The sequence below is a fragment of the Sinocyclocheilus grahami genome, unplaced genomic scaffold, assembly GCF_001515645.1.
Source record: "Sinocyclocheilus grahami isolate Dianchi unplaced genomic scaffold, SAMN03320097.WGS_v1.1 scaffold321.1, whole genome shotgun sequence".
Taxonomy (NCBI): Eukaryota; Metazoa; Chordata; class Actinopteri; order Cypriniformes; family Cyprinidae; genus Sinocyclocheilus; species Sinocyclocheilus grahami.
In genome coordinates, this window is record NW_015505500.1 from 321,200 (window position 1) to 340,328 (window position 19,129).

A 19,129-nucleotide genomic window follows, 5' to 3' on the forward strand; every position below is an offset into this window, starting at 1 on the left:
CGGCGCCTATTTATACTATAGTCGCACCGGTAGTGACGTCATGGGCTGTCACCGGCCAATGTGTTGTTGGTGTTTTTTCAATGTATGCTTCAGACACGGGTCACGACGAGGCGTTCCCCCCCATAGCGACCCCTAGAGGACGCAGTTCAAAGTTCCCTTGAAAGGGAAACATCTTTCTCCAATGATTCCTATTTAAAAAATGCTATGTATTGTGACTAAAATAAAACATTTTAATGTCTAATTTCAACAGTTTGCTACCAAAGATCTCATTGGTTGTAATGGCACATAAAAAAAATAAAAAAATACATATTACATTGTCTTGTGATCTTGTGTTTACTACTATAATGCCCCACACTAAGAAAAAAATGAAAAGATTTTCATACTCATTATTGTTTTCCAGTACATATATCTAAACATCAAGATACATTTACTGGGAAGCAAACTGACTTAAAATATGTCTTGTTTTCTGAAAAACGTATCAAAATTAAGTTCGTTTATAATCTTGTTTTAACCAAAAACTTCATAATCACTTAATTTTATTAATTTATTTGATCTGAAATTTCTTCTCATTTCAGATATTAACAATATCTTAAGTCATTTTGCTTCTCAAATATGTACTTGATTTCAGAAAGTATAGATATTTGTACTGGAAAACAAGACAAAAATGCTGAGAAAGATTTTTTTCTTCATTTATTTTGCAGTTCAGGGAATCAATAAACTACTGTCCTATTGCATGCAGTGTGCATTATTAAATAGATTTTCTGAAAGGCATGAGAAGTTTGAAGCCTCAGAAATCTCACACCCCCTGGCAGATCGTTTTAAATTGTAATTCCCATGTAAAGTCATTCTCAGCACACACAGCTCGTCGAACCTCCTGGTTTGCGGTCTGCCAGGGATATTTTAGTGGTTACAACTTGTACACAGTTGGCTGTTCCTCTGTATTTACAGCCTCTGTGTTTATGGGGAAGTGCTGAATATGCATATGAGACACAACGGGAGTCTTAAACCTGGCATCATCAAATACCTCCCTCTGAATCCACTCTTTGTACTAGGTCTTTCAATGAAAAGGGATTCACGTTACTTCACTATTACCAAAATGAGAAACACCTGGCAAGGTAAAGCTTCATAATGTGCCCTCTTGAGGGTAGTTAGCACTCCATCTGTCCAACATTTAGGCCTAGTGAGCTGACTTGCTGCCTTCTAAGGCAGCATCCTAAACACTGTGGAACATAGGTAGCATGTCGCAATGCATTATGGGATTGCCTTCTCTGCAAAGAATCCATGTAATTCTGCTTTAGAATGTGTCTGAAACAATGGCTGTGTCCAAAAATCATAGGTACAAAAAGTAGTATGAATAATACATTTGTCATTTTGTGACCTACCAGCGTCAGTTTCATCACTTCACTGACATTCACAAATCCTCTCCTGTGCCCTAATGGAACAGTAAAGTGTCCACCAGACGCACACTTCAGAATTATGCCAGAAATAGTAGTTTATCCAGGGACATGTTTGCCTCCTGTTTCATGAATCCTCAGACATGCTACTCTGTTCACTGTTTTTCACCTACTATATAAGTATGTGATTTCAGATGCAGCCAAGGCATTTTAGAAGGCAACGAAATTAATATGTGAACTGATCAGGAGTGCATTAAAATTAAAAGCTTTAAAATGCTTGTCTTGCATACAACTCACAAGGTTTTGGAACAAAGATTTTGCTTATCTGAATGACTAGCCCTGTCGTTTTTGTAATACCGGTGACGATATCCTAATTTCTGCTCACAATGGAATTCCACCTGGGTCATGTGAAACTGCAGAATACAGGCAATCACATCCCCATGGCCTAATGACACAGCGCTAAGCATTTTCTGAGCAATAAAGCACAAAAAAATGTTAATACTGAAGCATATAAATGTACATGCCAGGTGGTTCTGAGAGCTTGGCTGCATTATTTATCTCTTTACTTTTATGACACTTGGCATGCTATGATAACCCCCGATGGAGTGAAAACAGAATACACGCTGACTAAATTGCTTCATTATCATGGAGGTGAATCAGGAAAGAAATCTTGAGAGAAGTACACGTGAGCAATCTTACGTAAGGCCGCAACTGACCAATCAGAGCTCTCAAATCCTACAGGAAGTTGTGTAGTTGCGTTGCTATTTTCGCTGGTTCTCGTGTTTGGTCTAACCCAAGAAAAAAAAAATCTGACTCATATTATTTATTCTTTGCATTTTCGCTCCAGCAAAATGAAACACAACTCCAGCGTTCCCGCGTTTATCACCAAGCTTTGGACCCTCGTCGAGGATTCGGATACAAATGAATTTATTTGCTGGAGCCAGGTAACGACCCGAATGTTAGCATTGTAGCTTAGTTTATAGTGACACAGATATTTGTGATCCGGGTCCTGTGCGATTAGATGTTTGTTATGATGCATATGTGTCAGATCATAGATGTCGTGCTATGATGTAAGTATTAAGATTTGCAACATATATATATATTTTCCATTTTATTTTCTTATTTAACAGTTCTATTATTATTTAGTTCTTTAGAGGATATGCACATGCACATATATATATATATATATATATATATATATATATATATATATATATATATATATATATTTGTAATCATGGAAATAGTGCACATATTTTTTTTTTCTCACCCTAATGTTGTTCCATACCTTCATAGTATTATTTTTATTGTCATTTCTCTGTGAAATACAAAAATAGCATTTTGATGTATTTAGTTTTTTATTGTTTTCAATGTAAGCACTCTTCTATTCAATCAATAATTTATATTGACCATGTCTGTAAAGCTAAAAATAAATAAAAGCACACAGAATGTGTTCTACAGCATTAGGAACAGCATACAAAATGACAGGTCTGTTTTATTTAGTTTACAAAGCTCTACATTTATTTTTATAGGAAGGGAACAGTTTCCTTGTACTGGATGAACAAAGGTTTGCAAAAGAGATTCTCCCAAAGTTTTTCAAGCACAACAACATGGCCAGTTTTGTCCGACAGCTCAACATGTGTAAGTGCTTTCTCTACAGCTCCACCGAAATTCTCCTCCTTCCTCATTGTTCAGTTGTAATTTGAGATCAATGTTAGTTTTTGTCACTTTGTTCCTTTCCTTTACAAACAGATGGTTTTCGCAAGGTGATGCACATTGACACGGGCATAGTGAAGCAAGAGCGAGATGGACCAGTTGAATTCCAGCATCCATATTTCAAACATGGGCAAGATGACCTGCTAGAGAACATCAAAAGAAAGGTCAATCTCTGTTAAAAATGACGAAATTAGAAAGTAGAGACCTGAAAATAAGATGCAAATGAAAATATTTAGAGAACATTTATTTTAAAATAGTGTCATTATGATTGTCATTTTTCTTGATACAGGTGTCAAATGCTCGCCCTGAAGAGAGCAAAATAAGAAAAGATGATCTTTCTAAAATTATGACAAGTGTTCAGAACGTACATGAGCAGCAAGAAAACATGGATGCTAGACTTGCTACATTGAAAAGGTAATGAAATACTCTATTAGAAGCTTAATTTGTACTTGGGCCTTTTCCTGTATCATTTAATCTCATCCATGTGCATTTACCCAGAAGTTAAGGAAACAGACAGTCTAGTCACTAGTTGTACCTAATAATGCCCTGTTCAGCAAGTATCAACATGGTTAAACAAACCACTCTCATTCTCTCTTCTGTTGTCTTTTCTTCAGAGAGAATGAAGCTCTTTGGACAGAGCTGTCAGACCTCAGACAGAAACATTCACAGCAGCAGCAGGTCATAAAGGAGGTACGTTCTACTTGCACGTAGCAGTTTTGCAGACATTTCAATTGTATTTCAGCATAAAATGTGCATGATCTAATGCACAGGTTTGAATGTTAATGCCACTTTTTGTATTGTTCCCTGCAGCTGGTGCAGTTCATCTTCACATTGGTTCAGAACAATCGTATGTTAAATTTAAAACGCAAAAGGTAAGACTAAAAAGTATGTGTATGCATCTAATAAAAGTACACTACTGGCGTTCCAAATTTTGACAGCAAAGACTTTTACATTATTACAAAAAAAAAAAAATCTGTTTCAAATAAATCACTTTCTATTCATCAAAGAATACTGAATAAAAACTATTAACAGTTAACAAAGATATTAATTAGCTGAACAGTTTTTAACATTTGATAATGATAAGAAATGTTTCTTGAGCAGAAAAGTAAAAGTAAAGTAATAGCTGTTGAAATGTCAGCTTTGCCATCACAGAAATGAAATACATTTGAAATATATTAAAACAGTAAAGTTATTTTAAATAAATACGAGTATTCTTAAAAAAAAAATATATATATATATATATATATGTATGTATGCGTAATATGTATCTTCCTGGTTCCAATTCTGATTCATCAATAATTCTTTCAGTAATTTTGAGAGAAATAATTTATATTTTTTAAATAAAATTATATTTTATTATTATACATTTAAAAAAACAAATAATAATATATTTTACACAATTGTTAATATGTACCTTATGTATACCTTTTTATGATTAATATGTACTTGCTATCTAATTTCAGGCCACTTACACTGAACAGTAACGGAAAGAAGTCTAAATTCATCCACCAGATCTTCGAGGAACCTATGGACCACAGCAAAGTAGGTGTAAAACCATCCAGGGGTTGATTAGGTTCCATGCACTCTGTCTCTCCTTGCTACTAGGAGGAAATGTGCTCTTGTCAGTTATATTGTAAATGTAATGTTGCTATTCATTATCTTGCGTTTTTCTCTCTTAATGAGATTTGAGGCAGGGTTCACTTTGTGTGAAAGTGTCCTGCCCCTGGATAGGAACCTTAAATTGTGAGAATCACCGTCAGTTAAATTCACGTTGGTGGGGGACCGATTTATTTATATAAACATTATATTCCTCATTAATATTGCAACTCGAAGATCTGTTTGTCAGAGACTCATCTCTGTTAGTCTGCAGTGAATGGACTCAATGGATTGAAGAACAGTTCTGACATTTCTGAAGATGTCGTCATCTGTGACATCACAGAAGAAGAAGATGCAGAATTTACAGATGGCGTATCGGTACCAGCTGACCAAGGGTAAGCATTTAGGTTTTGATTCAAACCATTGCACCTCCTTTGCATAAAGTTTTGACAGAAAATTTGAAATGAGATCTGTTTTCTCTTGATTTCTTACAGAGATGCTGAAATTGTGGAAGTTGCTTGTGAAAGCAGCCCGACTATAAGAAACGACAGCACAAACGAAACTGGAACAAATTCAGCCACTCAACAAGAAGCAGTACCCAAAATCATCTCTGACATTTCATCAAGCACACTGCAGTTGAACAAACCCTCAGCTCTAAGTTCAGAGGATCCAGTGAAGCTGATGAACTCCATTCTCAGTGAAAATGGAGCCATTTCACAAAACATAAACCTTCTTGGCAAGTAAGTAGGCCAGTGTTGCCCATATACAATACAAGGCTGTTGAGATTTAATATCTATCCTGATGAGCTTCTCACTTGCCAAGAGGGAAAAAAATATGTTCCTTGCTACTGAGTAAACAACTATTATTCAAACTCTGAGAACTTATTTATGGAAGCCAGTTTCTACCACATAAGAAAAAAAATATTTAGGTAAATCACAATCCACAATTTGGACTTTATCTCATAATCAATCTCATAATTTAGATTTTTAATCTAATTAATTTCAGTGTTTTACATTTTTTTTCTCTATTTTTTTCATAATTGATTTTATCTCCTAATTATGACATCTCAATATTTTTGTCTCATAATTTGGACTTTTTTTCCTCATACGTAGTATCTCATATTTATGACTTGGTGTCTGTCAAAGCAAGATTTTTTTTTCTTTTCTTTCATGTGGTGGAAATAGGCTTCCATTCTACTAAATAATTGGTTCAACAAAATTCAGGCTTTGCATTTCTCTTTATTTTTTATTATTGATTTATTTTTTTATTGGTGAGACTTTTAGTCGTGCAAAAATGATACATTTCTGCTTTAAGAATATTTAATGAACATTTCATTGTAAATGAAATCACTGCAGAGTTGAGTTGATGGACTATCTGGACAGCATTGACTGCAGTCTGGAAGACTTCCAAGCCATGCTGTATGAAAAACAGTTCAGCATTGACCCAGATATCATACAGGTTTGTTTGGAGATTCCATTAGCCATAATGTGTTTACTTCCTCTTTTTTTTTTGTTGAAAAGCTCTAAAATAATTTCCAATGATGCATCGCTCAGCTGCTATAATTCACCATGATGACTTGTTTAATTTTATTCTGCATTGTCATATTTTGATAAAGCTCTGTTTTTCTTTCGTTTTGCTGTTGGCAGGAAGCTGTCTCGGAAACAAAGGATAGCATTCACAAAGGGAAGCCTGAGCCTGACAACACAGGTAATTGTTGCATGTTCCTTTATAAATCAGTGTCATTTGTGTGCCCTCACTGTGCTTTGTTTACTAGCGTGTTGGTTACTTCATTCAGATAAGCAGCTGATCGAGTATACAACCTGCCCTCTGCTGGCCTTCATAGATGGATGCACCCCTCTTGCCCCACCAGATTCTCCAACTGAAAACCTGAGCCAGCCTATCCTGCCCCAGAGCCCTGAAAACTTCACAGACCTGTTGGACAAGGACCTGGAGACGGAGATGCCTCGCAGCTCTCTGATCCGTCTGGAGCCCCTCACAGAGGCGGAGGCGAGCGAGACCACGCTGTTCTACCTGTGCAAACTGAACTCTGACCTGCCCAGTGACGACACGCCACAGCTTGATTTCTGAAAGCTAATCAGCCTGGAAAACAGACCTTTTCATTTTTTGTAAATATTCATCAAAAGGATGATATCTATTTGGCAGAATTTTTTTGGTACAGTCTGTCCACGAGTTTGACATTCCTTCCTTACACAGATACTTCTAGTTACTGTTTACTAGCTAGTGTCCTTTCCACAATCTCTACCAGGAGATTAGGCTGCAGTTATGTTGCTGGTTTACATTGCAGCTGTTTCGTGATGCACGTGTTTTCCTGTTTTATTATTGAGCCGTTCAGAAAATGTTAAAGCTATCCTTTATGTGTATGGTATAGAAGTGCCTGCCTGATGTCCTAATGTCACTGTAAATAGACGTGAAGACTTTGGCTTATGGTTAGTTCCATATTGTTGGACAATACAGTGATTCTTGTTACCGTGAGCTTTCCATTATTATACAAAGCTTTGCAGTAGCATTAAAGGAATTTAAACATTGATTCTAGTGGTTTTTTTTGTTTTTTTTTAAATAGGTTTGGGTTGAAATGTTTATATTATGATTTTAACGAACCGAGAAAAAAATCCCATTTTCTCTGTCTGTTAGTCAATAATTTGAAGCCCTTCTCTTTCTAACTATTGGGTGTAACAGCTGGTTTCCTCACGATACGATACGACGTCGTTCACGGTAATCCAGGGAAGCTCTTGTAAACATGTTCAGTTATCGCCAATAGCGAAAATGGCTTCCGGCGCTGCACCGGATGTAACTGAGCTGGCTGAGACCAAACACGGGAGCGATTGTGCATAGAGTCTATACGCTTTGTTAGTTTTAAAAATTAAGATATTATTCTGACAGTTTCATCATGAAATTTAAAGAAATTAATACCGATTTGTAGCTTCTGGATTGTAGCGAGAAAGATCGCGAAGCCCACGCGAATCGATAATCTCTTCCACTTTTAAATACCGTACAACTAAAAATTATAAACTATCTCGGTTTTGAACCGCGGAAAGACGTCAGTAAATCAGTTTGTGTTGTGAATGTCACAAACGAAAAAGTAAAAGGGGAGCATTTTGCAATTAAGCCAAAATAGTCGAGTTTCATTCTAATTTATTGAGATGCACCTGTATATATATTCTAACAACTAAGTTGAGAAGATGATTAGAACTGTAGGCCTAAATACAGTAGTCAACATTTGAAGTGGATCAATACCTTTCATCAAAGTTGTCCTAAATCCTAAAGCCAAAATGCGTTAGTCGTAGGACAACTCTGATTAACTTTTTTTTTTATCCACTTCAAATGTTGACTACTGTATGTAAAAACTCTACCAAAATGTACCAAGAGGGTTCAAGATTTAATTTACAGTATTAATAGTTTGTGTTGTTTTTTTGTTTTCTTTCATTTAGAAAAATACCTGTTCATTAATATTTTCAGGTAAATCGACATCGGAAACCTGAACCGTCATTAAATCCTGAAATCTGTAACAATAACTGGTAATATTTTGAAACTCCAATGAGAACATAATCTGGGTTTTACACCTTTAATAAGATGACATATTTGGTGATTACAATGCACTTGTCAAAGAGCAAAAAATAACACTGACATTAAAAAAAAAAAAAGTGAGAACTGTCATCAAGAGAACCACCAGTGTGTCTTTAATAGGCTACAATAAAGGGTAAAAACAAGTCATCTATTCAGGTTTTATCAGCAAAGGATAATATATTCAGTGCAAAACATTGTTCCAACACACACATTGGCTACAAGCATAAAATGAATAGTGCGCAAACAACTAACATGTGCAAGTTGCAAAAGGGTTAGCACTGTTAAGTCAAAATTACAGTCACGTTCATGTTGCAAATCATCAAGAGGCGAAAAGCATGACAAAAATCTACTATTTTAAATTGCCTGTAAATTTTTCACATGCTAATTCACTACTGTATATGTGCGTTCTATAGGAAGCTATGGATGTCACGATTTATGGGAAAACATGACCGGCATTTTCACTACTCTCCACAAATAACTTAAGATATATTTTATTTATTTTTTTAAAGCATACAGAGGTTATCAAGCGTTATATTATCCTCAATTTTGAAGAACAAATTCTTGAAGGAAATATTAACTTCACATCACAGGAAACCCAAGCCATGTTCTTCATTTATTTCAGCTCATATATGAACAAATAAACACTACATAAAAGCATGCAAGGTTAAAAAAAACATGTAGTGTCAGCTGAACGAACAAAACACTCACAAGTATTTACGTTTGGACCCTCCTATCCCTATACATGTGGATATTCACATAAGTAATGGCGGATTCTAATTGCAAGCTTTCATTTCTATCCGTCCTCTCATTCGAAGTCACGGTTGATGAGGACCAGTGGAGCCACCAGAGTCCACACATACAGAGAGATGCAGATCCAGGTGGAGGTGATCTTCACCCACACAGAGGGCCACTTGCTGGTCATAGTCTCATAGTTGGAGTCAGGGCTATAAAATTGACAAGAAAAAAAATTTTCATTCAGAGTTTAAGGATAAATCTGTTAACCTTGTTGACCATAAACATTTAAACATAAATAGTGACAACAAAATACTAGATGATATTGTATATCCAAATGATTGTATTAAATTTGTTTTTATTAAGAACAGATTTAAGATTTTAGTTAAAAAGAATTAGTAAAAATATTGTTAAAAATATACATACACCACCGTTCAAAAGTTTGGGGTCAGAACCACTTCTTATTATAAATATTAAAAATGGTTGTGCTGGTTAATGATTTTATTTATTTATTTTCAGGATTCTTTGGTGAATAGAAAGGTCCAAAAGAACAGCATTTATTTGAAATATAATTTTTTTATAACATTAAAAATATCTCCCCTGATACACTTGAGCAATTTAATGTATCGTTGCTGAATATATGAATATATATTAGTGCTGTCAAACGATTAATTGCATTCAAAATAAAAGTTTTTGTTTACATAATATATTTATGTGTGCTGTGTATATTTATTATGTATATATATATATATACAGTGGGTACGAGTTACTTGCAGTAATATGTCAATCTATTAATAGACAATACACTCCTAAAAATAAAGGTTCCAAAAGGGGGGTTTTCACAGCAATGCCATAGAAGAACCAGTTTTGTGAACAGTTCTTAAAAGAACCATTTTTTCTTATGGCGCTTTTCCACTGCGTGGTACGTCTCGGCTCGGTTTGCGTTTCCACTGCAGTTTAGGACCGCTTTAGAGTGGGCAGGATTATTCACATGTCATTATAGTTGCAGCGACTCCTGAAAAACTTTTCATTCCGCGTCGCCCCATCAAGCTCTCGTTGGATCCGCTCCTCTGCTATCAACAAGAGGAACGTCTATACTTCCTCAACAGACCACGAAACAGCCATTTTTTGGTTGTTAAAAAAGGTGCGCTCGTTCAAAACAGTTGCTTTTGATCCTTCGCTGGCTGTGCTGATTTAAAGGGTTAGTTCACCCAAAAATGAAAATTAGCCCACAAATTACTCACCCTCAAGTCATCCTAGGTGTATATGGCTTTCTTCTTTCAGACGAATCCAGTCGGAGTTATATTAAAAATTGTCTTTGATCTTTCAAGCTGTTTAATGCCACTCAGCGGGTGTTGCATGCATCAGTCCAAAAGTAGTTAAATAAAAAGTGCCCATTAAAAAAAATTATAATAATAAGTGTCTCACACGACTCCGGGGGGTGAACAAAGGCCCCCTGTAGCGAATCGATGCGTTTTTGTAAGAAAAATATCCATATTCAAAACTTAATAATCACTTTAATGTAGCTTTAGTGTAGAGTAGGCTTGTCATTTCTCCGATCACAAATGCAGACATGGTTTCATGGTTACGCAGCATGATACGCAACACGTAAAAAGACCATATAAGTCATTATAATCAGTAATTATGTCCCCACTGGATGCAACAAATGCCTCGTTTGTAATGGGTTTTATTGGTTTTGTCTTATCTAGTGATGTCCGCATCGCGAACGAATTGTTCTATTTAACCGGATCTTCTTAGTGAACCGGTCGAACCAGTTCACCAAATCGAACTGAATCGTTTGAAACGGTTCGCGTCTCCAGTAGGCACCAATCCACAAATTACTTAAGTTATTCAGTATATAAACGTGCCTGACACTCCCTCTGACGTGAAATAAACCAATATCCCGAGTTATTCAGTACATTGACTGAACTGCTAAAAGAGAACCGATGATGGGATGTGCACGAGCAGAACAGCTGGACTGAGTCTCGTCCTGCTGGAGGATGGCATCACAGTATGGTGAGGGGCGTAACATTTCCGTCACACGCTTGAGGCATTCGGCCAATCACAACGCACTGGATAGCTGGCCAATCACAGCACACCTTGCTTTTTTAGAACGATGAGCTTTGTAAAAATCGACGCGTTTCAGAAAGGCGGGCATAGAGGAGAACCAATTATGTACATATGGAAAATAATGTGGTTTTTTAACCTTAAACCGCATAAACACATTTCATTACACCAAATACACAATATAATGTTGTTTTTAGCAACGTCATATGACCCCTTTAACAAAAATCACTTTTCAAAAACTACAACAAACGACTCGTTTGGACTACAACGCATATTTTCCGGGATTTGTGATATCGCAAATTCCGGCGAATGGCACGAGACCTGGTTGAGCTGCACTAGAGAAGGCAACGAGTGTTATCACTATGTTGGAGATACGCTAGCAATTTTGACACAATATTTACACTGAAGCGCACAGTCGGCTATGGTAAGGAGCGTGACATTTCCCGACCAGGCGCCGAGTGCTGCCAATCACAACACACACTGGCCCAGCTAACTAATCACAGCACACTTCATGTTTCAGAAGGCGGGCCTTCTGTTTCCTGATTTGATACAGGAACTATTTGAGCCAGTCATGCCAGACTGGGGAGAGAGGTGTTGTAATAATGTAAAATATGTGAAAAATAATGTGTTTTTCGAACAACCTAGTATGAGAGCCTGTTCTAGTACACCCCCAAAACAAAATCAAGACTTTATAAAAGAGCATAATAGGCTTTTTTCACTGCGTGTCAGAAACCATCTCATCCACACTACTGAAAACGCATGTCACATGACCATTCATGCAGATACAATCATAGATATGTATAGGTAGAATCCCTATTCAGATGGTGGACACGTCTACGTGCTTGGAGCGGTCGAATACAGAATCTACCTATACATATCTATGGGTACAACAATGAGCATGATGTTATTGTTTACACGGTCGTCAAGGATACGCAGAGCGAATGTGGGCAGCCATGCCATAGTTTTCAAAAGTCTCCGTTTTGGTCGGTTTACACTGCGCAACCCTGGAGTTTTCAAACTAAAACGGGGTCTGCAGCGTTTTCAAAAATCTTCGTGGGTCGAAAACGCCAGAGTAGTGTAAACGACAGGCGTAACCGTTGCAAAAGTTATGCGTTTTAAAACGAAAACGCACTAGTGTAAACGTAGCCTAAAGAACTTTTTCCACTGTAAAGAACCTTTTGTGGAATGAAAAGGTTCCACGGATGGTAAAGGTTCTTTATGGAACCATTGATGCCAATAAAGAACCTTTATTTTTAAGGGTGTATTGCAATTCAGTATGTATATTTTTATGTACAGAATTTTATGCATTCATAAATGTAATTTTATGACTTTTAAATGTCTTTTGAATTTTTGAAAATAAGCTCTTGATCTGCTTACAAAATTGACCTAATAAAACTAAAATATGATCACTAATATATTGTGAAATTAAACTGACAAATACATCCTCACATGAGCACATACCTGTACCAGTTTGTCAGTGTCATCATGATATACAGGGAAGCCAAGAAAAGCATGAAGTGGAAGAAAGAGTAGCTGTAGTTGACTCCATCCTTCTCATTGTCAACGGCACGGTTGGAGTCATCACCCACTTCAAAGTTCTCTGGAGCGGGACCATCCTCAATCAAAGCAGACTCGTCGCTGGTGAGGGTCAGTTTGTTCACTTGAGTGTTGCTGGAGTTCCGGATGCTGAGGAAATAAAAAGACAAATTTGACTGCCGTGTTGAAAAATAGCTGCAAAAACAGACCATATATTTTACGTAACATTTCCGTCACACGCTTGAGGCATTCGGCCAATCACAACGCACTGGATAGCTGGCCAATCACAGCACACCTTGCTTTTTTAGAACGATGAGCTTTGTAAAAATCGACGCGTTTCAGAAAGGCGGGCATAGAGGAGAACCAATTATGTACATATGGAAAATAATGTGGTTTTTTAACCTTAAACCGCATAAACACATTTCATTACACCAAATACACAATATAATGTTGTTTACAAAGCTCAAAGTACAAATCAAAAGGAGATATTTTATAAACTACAACGAACGACTCGTTTGGACTACAACGCATATTTTCCGGGATTTGTGATATCGCAAATTCCGGCGAATGGCACGAGACCTGGTTGAGCTGCACTAGAGAAGGCAACGAGTGTTATCACTATGTTGGAGATACGCTAGCAATTTTGACACAATATTTACACTGAAGCGCACAGTCGGCTATGGTAAGGAGCGTGACATTTCCCGACCAGGCGCCGAGTGCTGCCAATCACAACACACACTGGCCCAGCTAACTAATCACAGCACACTTCATGTTTCAGAAGGCGGGCCTTCTGTTTCCTGATTTGATACAGGAACTATTTGAGCCAGTCATGCCAGACTGGGGAGAGAGGTGTTGTAATAATGTAAAATATGTGAAAAATAATGTGTTTTTCGAACAACCTAGTATGAGAGCCTGTTCTAGTACACCCCCAAAACAAAATCAAGACTTTATAAAAGAGCATAATAGGCTTTTTTCACTGCGTGTCAGAAACCATCTCATCCACACTACTGAAAACGCATGTCACATGACCATTCATGCAGATACAATCATAGATATGTATAGGTAGAATCCCTATTCAGATGGTGGACACGTCTACGTGCTTGGAGCGGTCGAATACAGAATCTACCTATACATATCTATGGGTACAACAATGAGCATGATGTTATTGTTTACACGGTCGTCAAGGATACGCAGAGCGAATGTGGGCAGCCATGCCATAGTTTTCAAAAGTCTCCGTTTTGGTCGGTTTACACTGCGCAACCCTGGAGTTTTCAAACTAAAACGGGGTCTGCAGCGTTTTCAAAAATCTTTGTGGGTCGAAAACGCCAGAGTAGTGTAAACGACAGGCGTAACCGTTGCAAAAGTTATGCGTTTTAAAACCAAAACGCACTAGTGTAAACGTAGCCTAAAGAACTTTTTCCACTGTAAAGAACCTTTTGTGGAATGAAAAGGTTCCACGGATGGTAAAGGTTCTTTATGGAACCATTGATGCCAATAAAGAACCTTTATTTTTAAGGGTGTATTGCAATTCAGTATGTATATTTTTATGTACAGAATTTTATGCATTCATAAATGTAATTTTATGACTTTTAAATGTCTTTTGAATTTTTGAAAATAAGCTCTTGATCTGCTTACAAAATTGACCTAATAAAACTAAAATATGATCACTAATATATTGTGAAATTAAACTGACAAATACATCCTCACATGAGCACATACCTGTACCAGTTTGTCAGTGTCATCATGATATACAGGGAAGCCAAGAAAAGCATGAAGTGGAAGAAAGAGTAGCTGTAGTTGACTCCATCCTTCTCATTGTCAACGGCACGGTTGGAGTCATCACCCACTTCAAAGTTCTCTGGAGCGGGACCATCCTCAATCAAAGCAGACTCGTCGCTGGTGAGGGTCAGTTTGTTCACTTGAGTGTTGCTGGAGTTCCGGATGCTGAGGAAATAAAAAGACAAATTTGACTGCCGTGTTGAAAAATAGCTGCAAAAACAGACCATATATTTTATGCAAACATGCAAACTCTCTTACCTGGAGTACAGCACACACATCAGGAACAAGATCAAGCCCACAATGCCCTGGGCATCCCACCACTGAACAACACGGTCCTGACCAGCAGGGGTGGTGCTGTTGAGGCCAATAATGCCAAGCAAGCTAGGGTTGCATCTGCGGTCTTGAGGGGAAAGAACTTCATTATTTTAGACCGATTTCATGAACAACAGAATGTTCCTTTAAACAAATCTCTCACAGTCCTTACCAGGCTCATTGGTCATGGCAGACCAGGTCAGATACATGGTGTACAGAGTAACAATGGAGGACTGCAAGAGACCAGATCTGGGTTGGGACTCCTAGAGGAGGAGCGGAAAGAAAAGAACATGAAGAAATTAAACAACTTGATGCTCACCTGATATGATACATATCCACAATTTTGAGCAATATTGAAGTATAGGAGATGATCACAGTTTCAATACTAGTCATACAAACAGACGTTTTGTATTCATTACCTGGATTTTAGGCAAAATGGACATGACAGATGCACCAACGCACAGCAGCATGTTGATGCTGATGAAGACTTTGTTCTCAGTGCAGCCATCAGAGTGAGTGTAATACACATAGAACAAGACCAGAGACACCAGCGAAAGAGCGTAGTTGATGGTTGTGGCAGACAGAAGAGCTATGGATGGTTGAAAAAAAAAATTACATTAGAACAATAGTCAATCTTCTTTATGACTGCATACACTGTAAGAAGTATCTAAACATAAAATAGGGACAATAACTCTATAAATATGATGTTAAAATATTAAAATCATTTGTTCTATTTATGACTTTAAATATGTTATATTTACCATGTTATAACTACCATTGGCAAGATTTTCTGGAAAGAAACTTCTAATGAGTAAGGATGCAACAAATTCGAAATCAAAAGTGACAGATAAATTCTGTTCTTTTAAACTTCCTAAAAATCCTTAGAAAAATGTACATTTCCAAAAAAATGTTAAGCAGCAACACGGTTTTCAACACTGATAATAATAAAAATCAATGACATTTTAAAAGGAATAAATTACATTTTAAAATATATTAAAATAGAAAACTTAAATTGAAATAATATTTCACAATATTCCTGTTTTTTTAAGCCTTGCTGAGCATAAGAGACTTCTTTCAAAAACAAACAAAAAAAATTGTACAAACTTTCGAACAGTAGTTAGGGGTTGAACGACTTCTGATTTTTTAAAGTCGACTTTTATGTGATGAAAGTCGAGTCGAAGTCGACTAGTCGCTGATGGCGTCATTAATTAACAAAAGTCTGGAGCTTTGACAAACACCTTGAGCACAGCTATGGCATATAACAGCGCTGCCCACATGGCTTTTGCTCCTATAACAGCTCATTTTTATCAGATCTTTTGTCTTTTTGGTGAATGAATGCATTAGTGAGAGCGATTGCATGTGTGAATTAATTCTACCTGGCAGCATCTCTCTACTAGTAGTGAAACTGTGGGATTTAGTTAAGAAATATATGCTTGAACTTTTCAGTTTCTAAGCTATTTTATTGAGAAATCACAAAAGAGTGCTGACAATACATTTCCGCACTGAATGATTCTGTGTGCTCGTGATCTGTGCGTGATGTACGAGCTACTGTCTGTAGCCTATGTGTGTGTGCATTACAGTGCAGCAGCGCATTAGATTAGTACGACGATTAACTTACCGGTTTAAAACGTGCATTCTCCCGTTCAATTTCGAGCATCCAGTAATATAATCACTAGTGCTGTCAAATGGTTAATCGCGATTAATCGCATCCAAAATAAAAGTTTTTGTTTGCATATTTCTGTGTGTTCTGTGTATATTTATTCTGTATATATAAATACACACACATGCAGTACATATTTTGAAAATAATTACATGTATTTACATGTCTATATTTATATTAATATAATTTATATTATAAATAAATATATTTAATATATAAACATAACATATATTTTTTTAAATATATACATGCATGTGTGTATTTATATATACATAATAAATATACACAGCAAAGATACTGTACATATATTATGTAAACAAAAACTTTTATAATTTAAAAGTTTAATCGCGATTAATCATTTGACAGCACTAATAATCACACATGTCTCGTGGAGCGCTTTCAGAGTATGCATTTATTAGTCATTTTAACTGTTTGGAAACGAAGCGTATATGTGGAAGATGATGATTTCAATGATTTCTTATCCTGTTGCGCCCTCTATACGACCAGCGACTAGTCAACATCAAGCTTAAAGTGTCATGGCAGAGCATTGAAGTCGACTAGTCGGTCCAACCCCTAACAGTAGTTTACATTTTTTTTACATTTATATTTTTTGTTGTGCTACACTGCTGCTTGTTGGAAAAAGTTTTGTTTATTCTTATGTGGGACCAAACAAATCAAGTTCTCTTAATGCATACCTGCATACCAGCAGCGAGAGTTTCCCTCCTCCATTTTCTCCACCCAGGACTCATTCCAAGAATGAGCAAAGTCGATCAAGAGCACCAGCTGGATGAGGATGAAACAGAACGCTCCAGCCATGCCTATGTAAAACCAGACTGGAAGAGACCCAGCAGAAGATCATCATTAGATCCTCACAAATACATTTGAGAAACAACTCAAGTCTGCCTAATCTCACTCTCTCATCACTTAAGCTGGCTAAACACTGTGCTGTTTTTGCTATCTTTTATGAAAAATTCCACTGTATAATGTAAAACTATGTTACACATTCAGCAGTTATTTTTTAATGCTAGTTGCTAAACAGCCATTTAAAGTCAATTCCTTTCACCTTTACATTGTAATTGCATGCATATTTCATATTTAAGGTAATAAAATAAAACTTTACCAGTAGTAAAAGGGCCTTCGGGAATGAAGAAAGCTCCAACTGTAATAGCAGTGGCAGCCACAATCTTGAAAAACCAAAACCTGTAGAACATATGAATATTTAGAAGAAGCTCAACAAGACATTTCTGAAATTATTTTCATGTTTTAAAGGGGTCATATGATGCGATTTCAAGTTTTCCTTTCTCTTTGGAGTGTTACAAGCTGATTGTGCATAGATAAGATCCCTGAAGTTGCAAAGACTAACGTCTCAAAACCAAATATATATTTTTAATCAAAGATAAGACTCTGCCACGCCCCCCTAAAACGGCTCGTTCTAACACGCCCCCACATATCTACCTCACTATGTGGAAATATTTGCATAATGCCGCCCAAATGTTCACGCAAAGAAAGAAGGCGTGGTTTCAGTAACCGCAGTTAGTGTTGAAGCAGCCATGTCAGGGAGACTCTGTGTGTTTCTAGGCGAAAGCAAAAGCACTTTATTTGGCCTTCCGAAAGTAGATGCATTTAGGAATCTTTAAGATTACTTACAACAGAACAGCAATGCATTTTATGGATGACCGTTTCGTGAACCTAGGAGAGGAGGTAATTCTGACTTTGCTATGACAATCTGGCGCTTCTGAATCAGCTACTGTTTTGTTATTAGTTTAAGTTTTTGCTATTGACTGTTCAAATGCGGAGTTTTGCGCATCGTGTGTGTGTGTGTGCGCGCGTGCGGTGTGTGAGAGAGAGTGAGAGAGAGCGAGCGAGCGAGCACGAGAGAGAGCAAGAGCGCGAGAGAGAGTGCGAGAGAGAGAGAGTACAGTATGGCAGAGTATCTGTACACAGTGTCAGATAAAAAACTGAGAAGCACGTTGACCAGATACAGACTCAGCGGACACAAGCTGATGATAGAGACGGGCAGACACAGAAAAATATGGCTGCCACCGGAGCAGAGACTGTGTTCACACTGTGATCTGAATCAGATGGAAACATAACTGCACTTCCTAACAGAATGCCCCAAATACACCAATATACGGACAGTGTTCTATGATAAAATACAGCAGATCCATCAGACATTTAAAACTCTTTCAAACTAGGAGAAACTGCCGTATCTGTTAGGAGAACAGAAGAACTGCTGTGTGTTTGCAGCTCAATATGTGTCTGCCTGTCACCATAGAAGAGAAAACACTCAACCTGCCCTGATCTGATGTTTCCACCACATGTAGATTATATTATGCCAAATTACTGTATTATATTACTTAGATGTACATTTTGCTTCTGTAAATATGTCTAATCCCTTATTTTATTTTTATTTCTAGTTTATATACTTACATACATTAGTAATTAATTTTGCACTACATGCTTAATACTTTTTATATATATTATTACTATTATAATTACTATTATTATTTTTCTTTCTGTTAATACATATGTGCACTATTTGTAAGCAGTCCAGCTGCAATTGCTTTGGCAATACAAATGTATAGTTTTTGTCATGCCAATAAAGCACTCTTAAATTGAAAATTTAAATTGAGAGAGCACGAGAGAGAGAGAGAGAGAGCGCGAGAGAGCGAGAGAGAGAGAGAGAGGGGGTCACATCACAGTGGAGTCAGCTGTCTTAACCGTGGCTTGTGTACTGCAAACACATACCAGC

The 19,129-nt window shown here is 37.0% G+C and overlaps 2 protein-coding genes across 3 annotated transcripts in view; one reads left to right on the top strand and one right to left on the bottom strand.

Moving 5' to 3' along the window:
- Positions 1-2,124: 2,124 nt before the first annotated feature.
- On the top strand, positions 2,125-7,252 carry LOC107602187 (heat shock factor protein 2-like). 2 transcript variants are annotated; one of them, XM_016294617.1, is made up of 12 exons: positions 2,125-2,338; positions 2,927-3,035; positions 3,147-3,274; positions 3,400-3,524; positions 3,725-3,800; positions 3,921-3,982; positions 4,574-4,652; positions 4,974-5,101; positions 5,201-5,446; positions 6,062-6,164; positions 6,353-6,413; positions 6,502-7,252. In XM_016294617.1, the coding sequence occupies exons 1-12, from the start codon at positions 2,246-2,248 to the stop codon at positions 6,792-6,794; spliced, it is 1,503 nt and encodes a 500-aa protein (XP_016150103.1). In that variant the 5' UTR covers positions 2,125-2,245; the 3' UTR covers positions 6,795-7,252. The 2 variants fall into 2 exon arrangements, with proteins under 2 accessions (XP_016150103.1, XP_016150104.1); XM_016294618.1 differs by lacking the exon at positions 2,125-2,338 and adding an exon at positions 2,363-2,464.
- A 1,546-nt stretch (positions 7,253-8,798) lies between these two features.
- Positions 8,799-19,129, bottom strand: part of LOC107602188 (serine incorporator 1-like) — a 15,946-nt gene continuing 5,615 nt past the window's right edge. The window contains exons 4-10 of the mRNA XM_016294619.1: positions 17,498-17,577; positions 17,073-17,210; positions 15,137-15,306; positions 14,890-14,980; positions 14,664-14,805; positions 14,346-14,570; positions 8,799-9,235 (exon numbers count right to left, since the gene is read on the bottom strand). Of these exons, the coding sequence (XP_016150105.1) occupies positions 9,097-9,235; positions 14,346-14,570; positions 14,664-14,805; positions 14,890-14,980; positions 15,137-15,306; positions 17,073-17,210; positions 17,498-17,577 (985 nt within the window). The 3' untranslated portion in view covers positions 8,799-9,096. The remainder of the gene's footprint in view (positions 9,236-14,345; positions 14,571-14,663; positions 14,806-14,889; positions 14,981-15,136; positions 15,307-17,072; positions 17,211-17,497; positions 17,578-19,129) is intronic.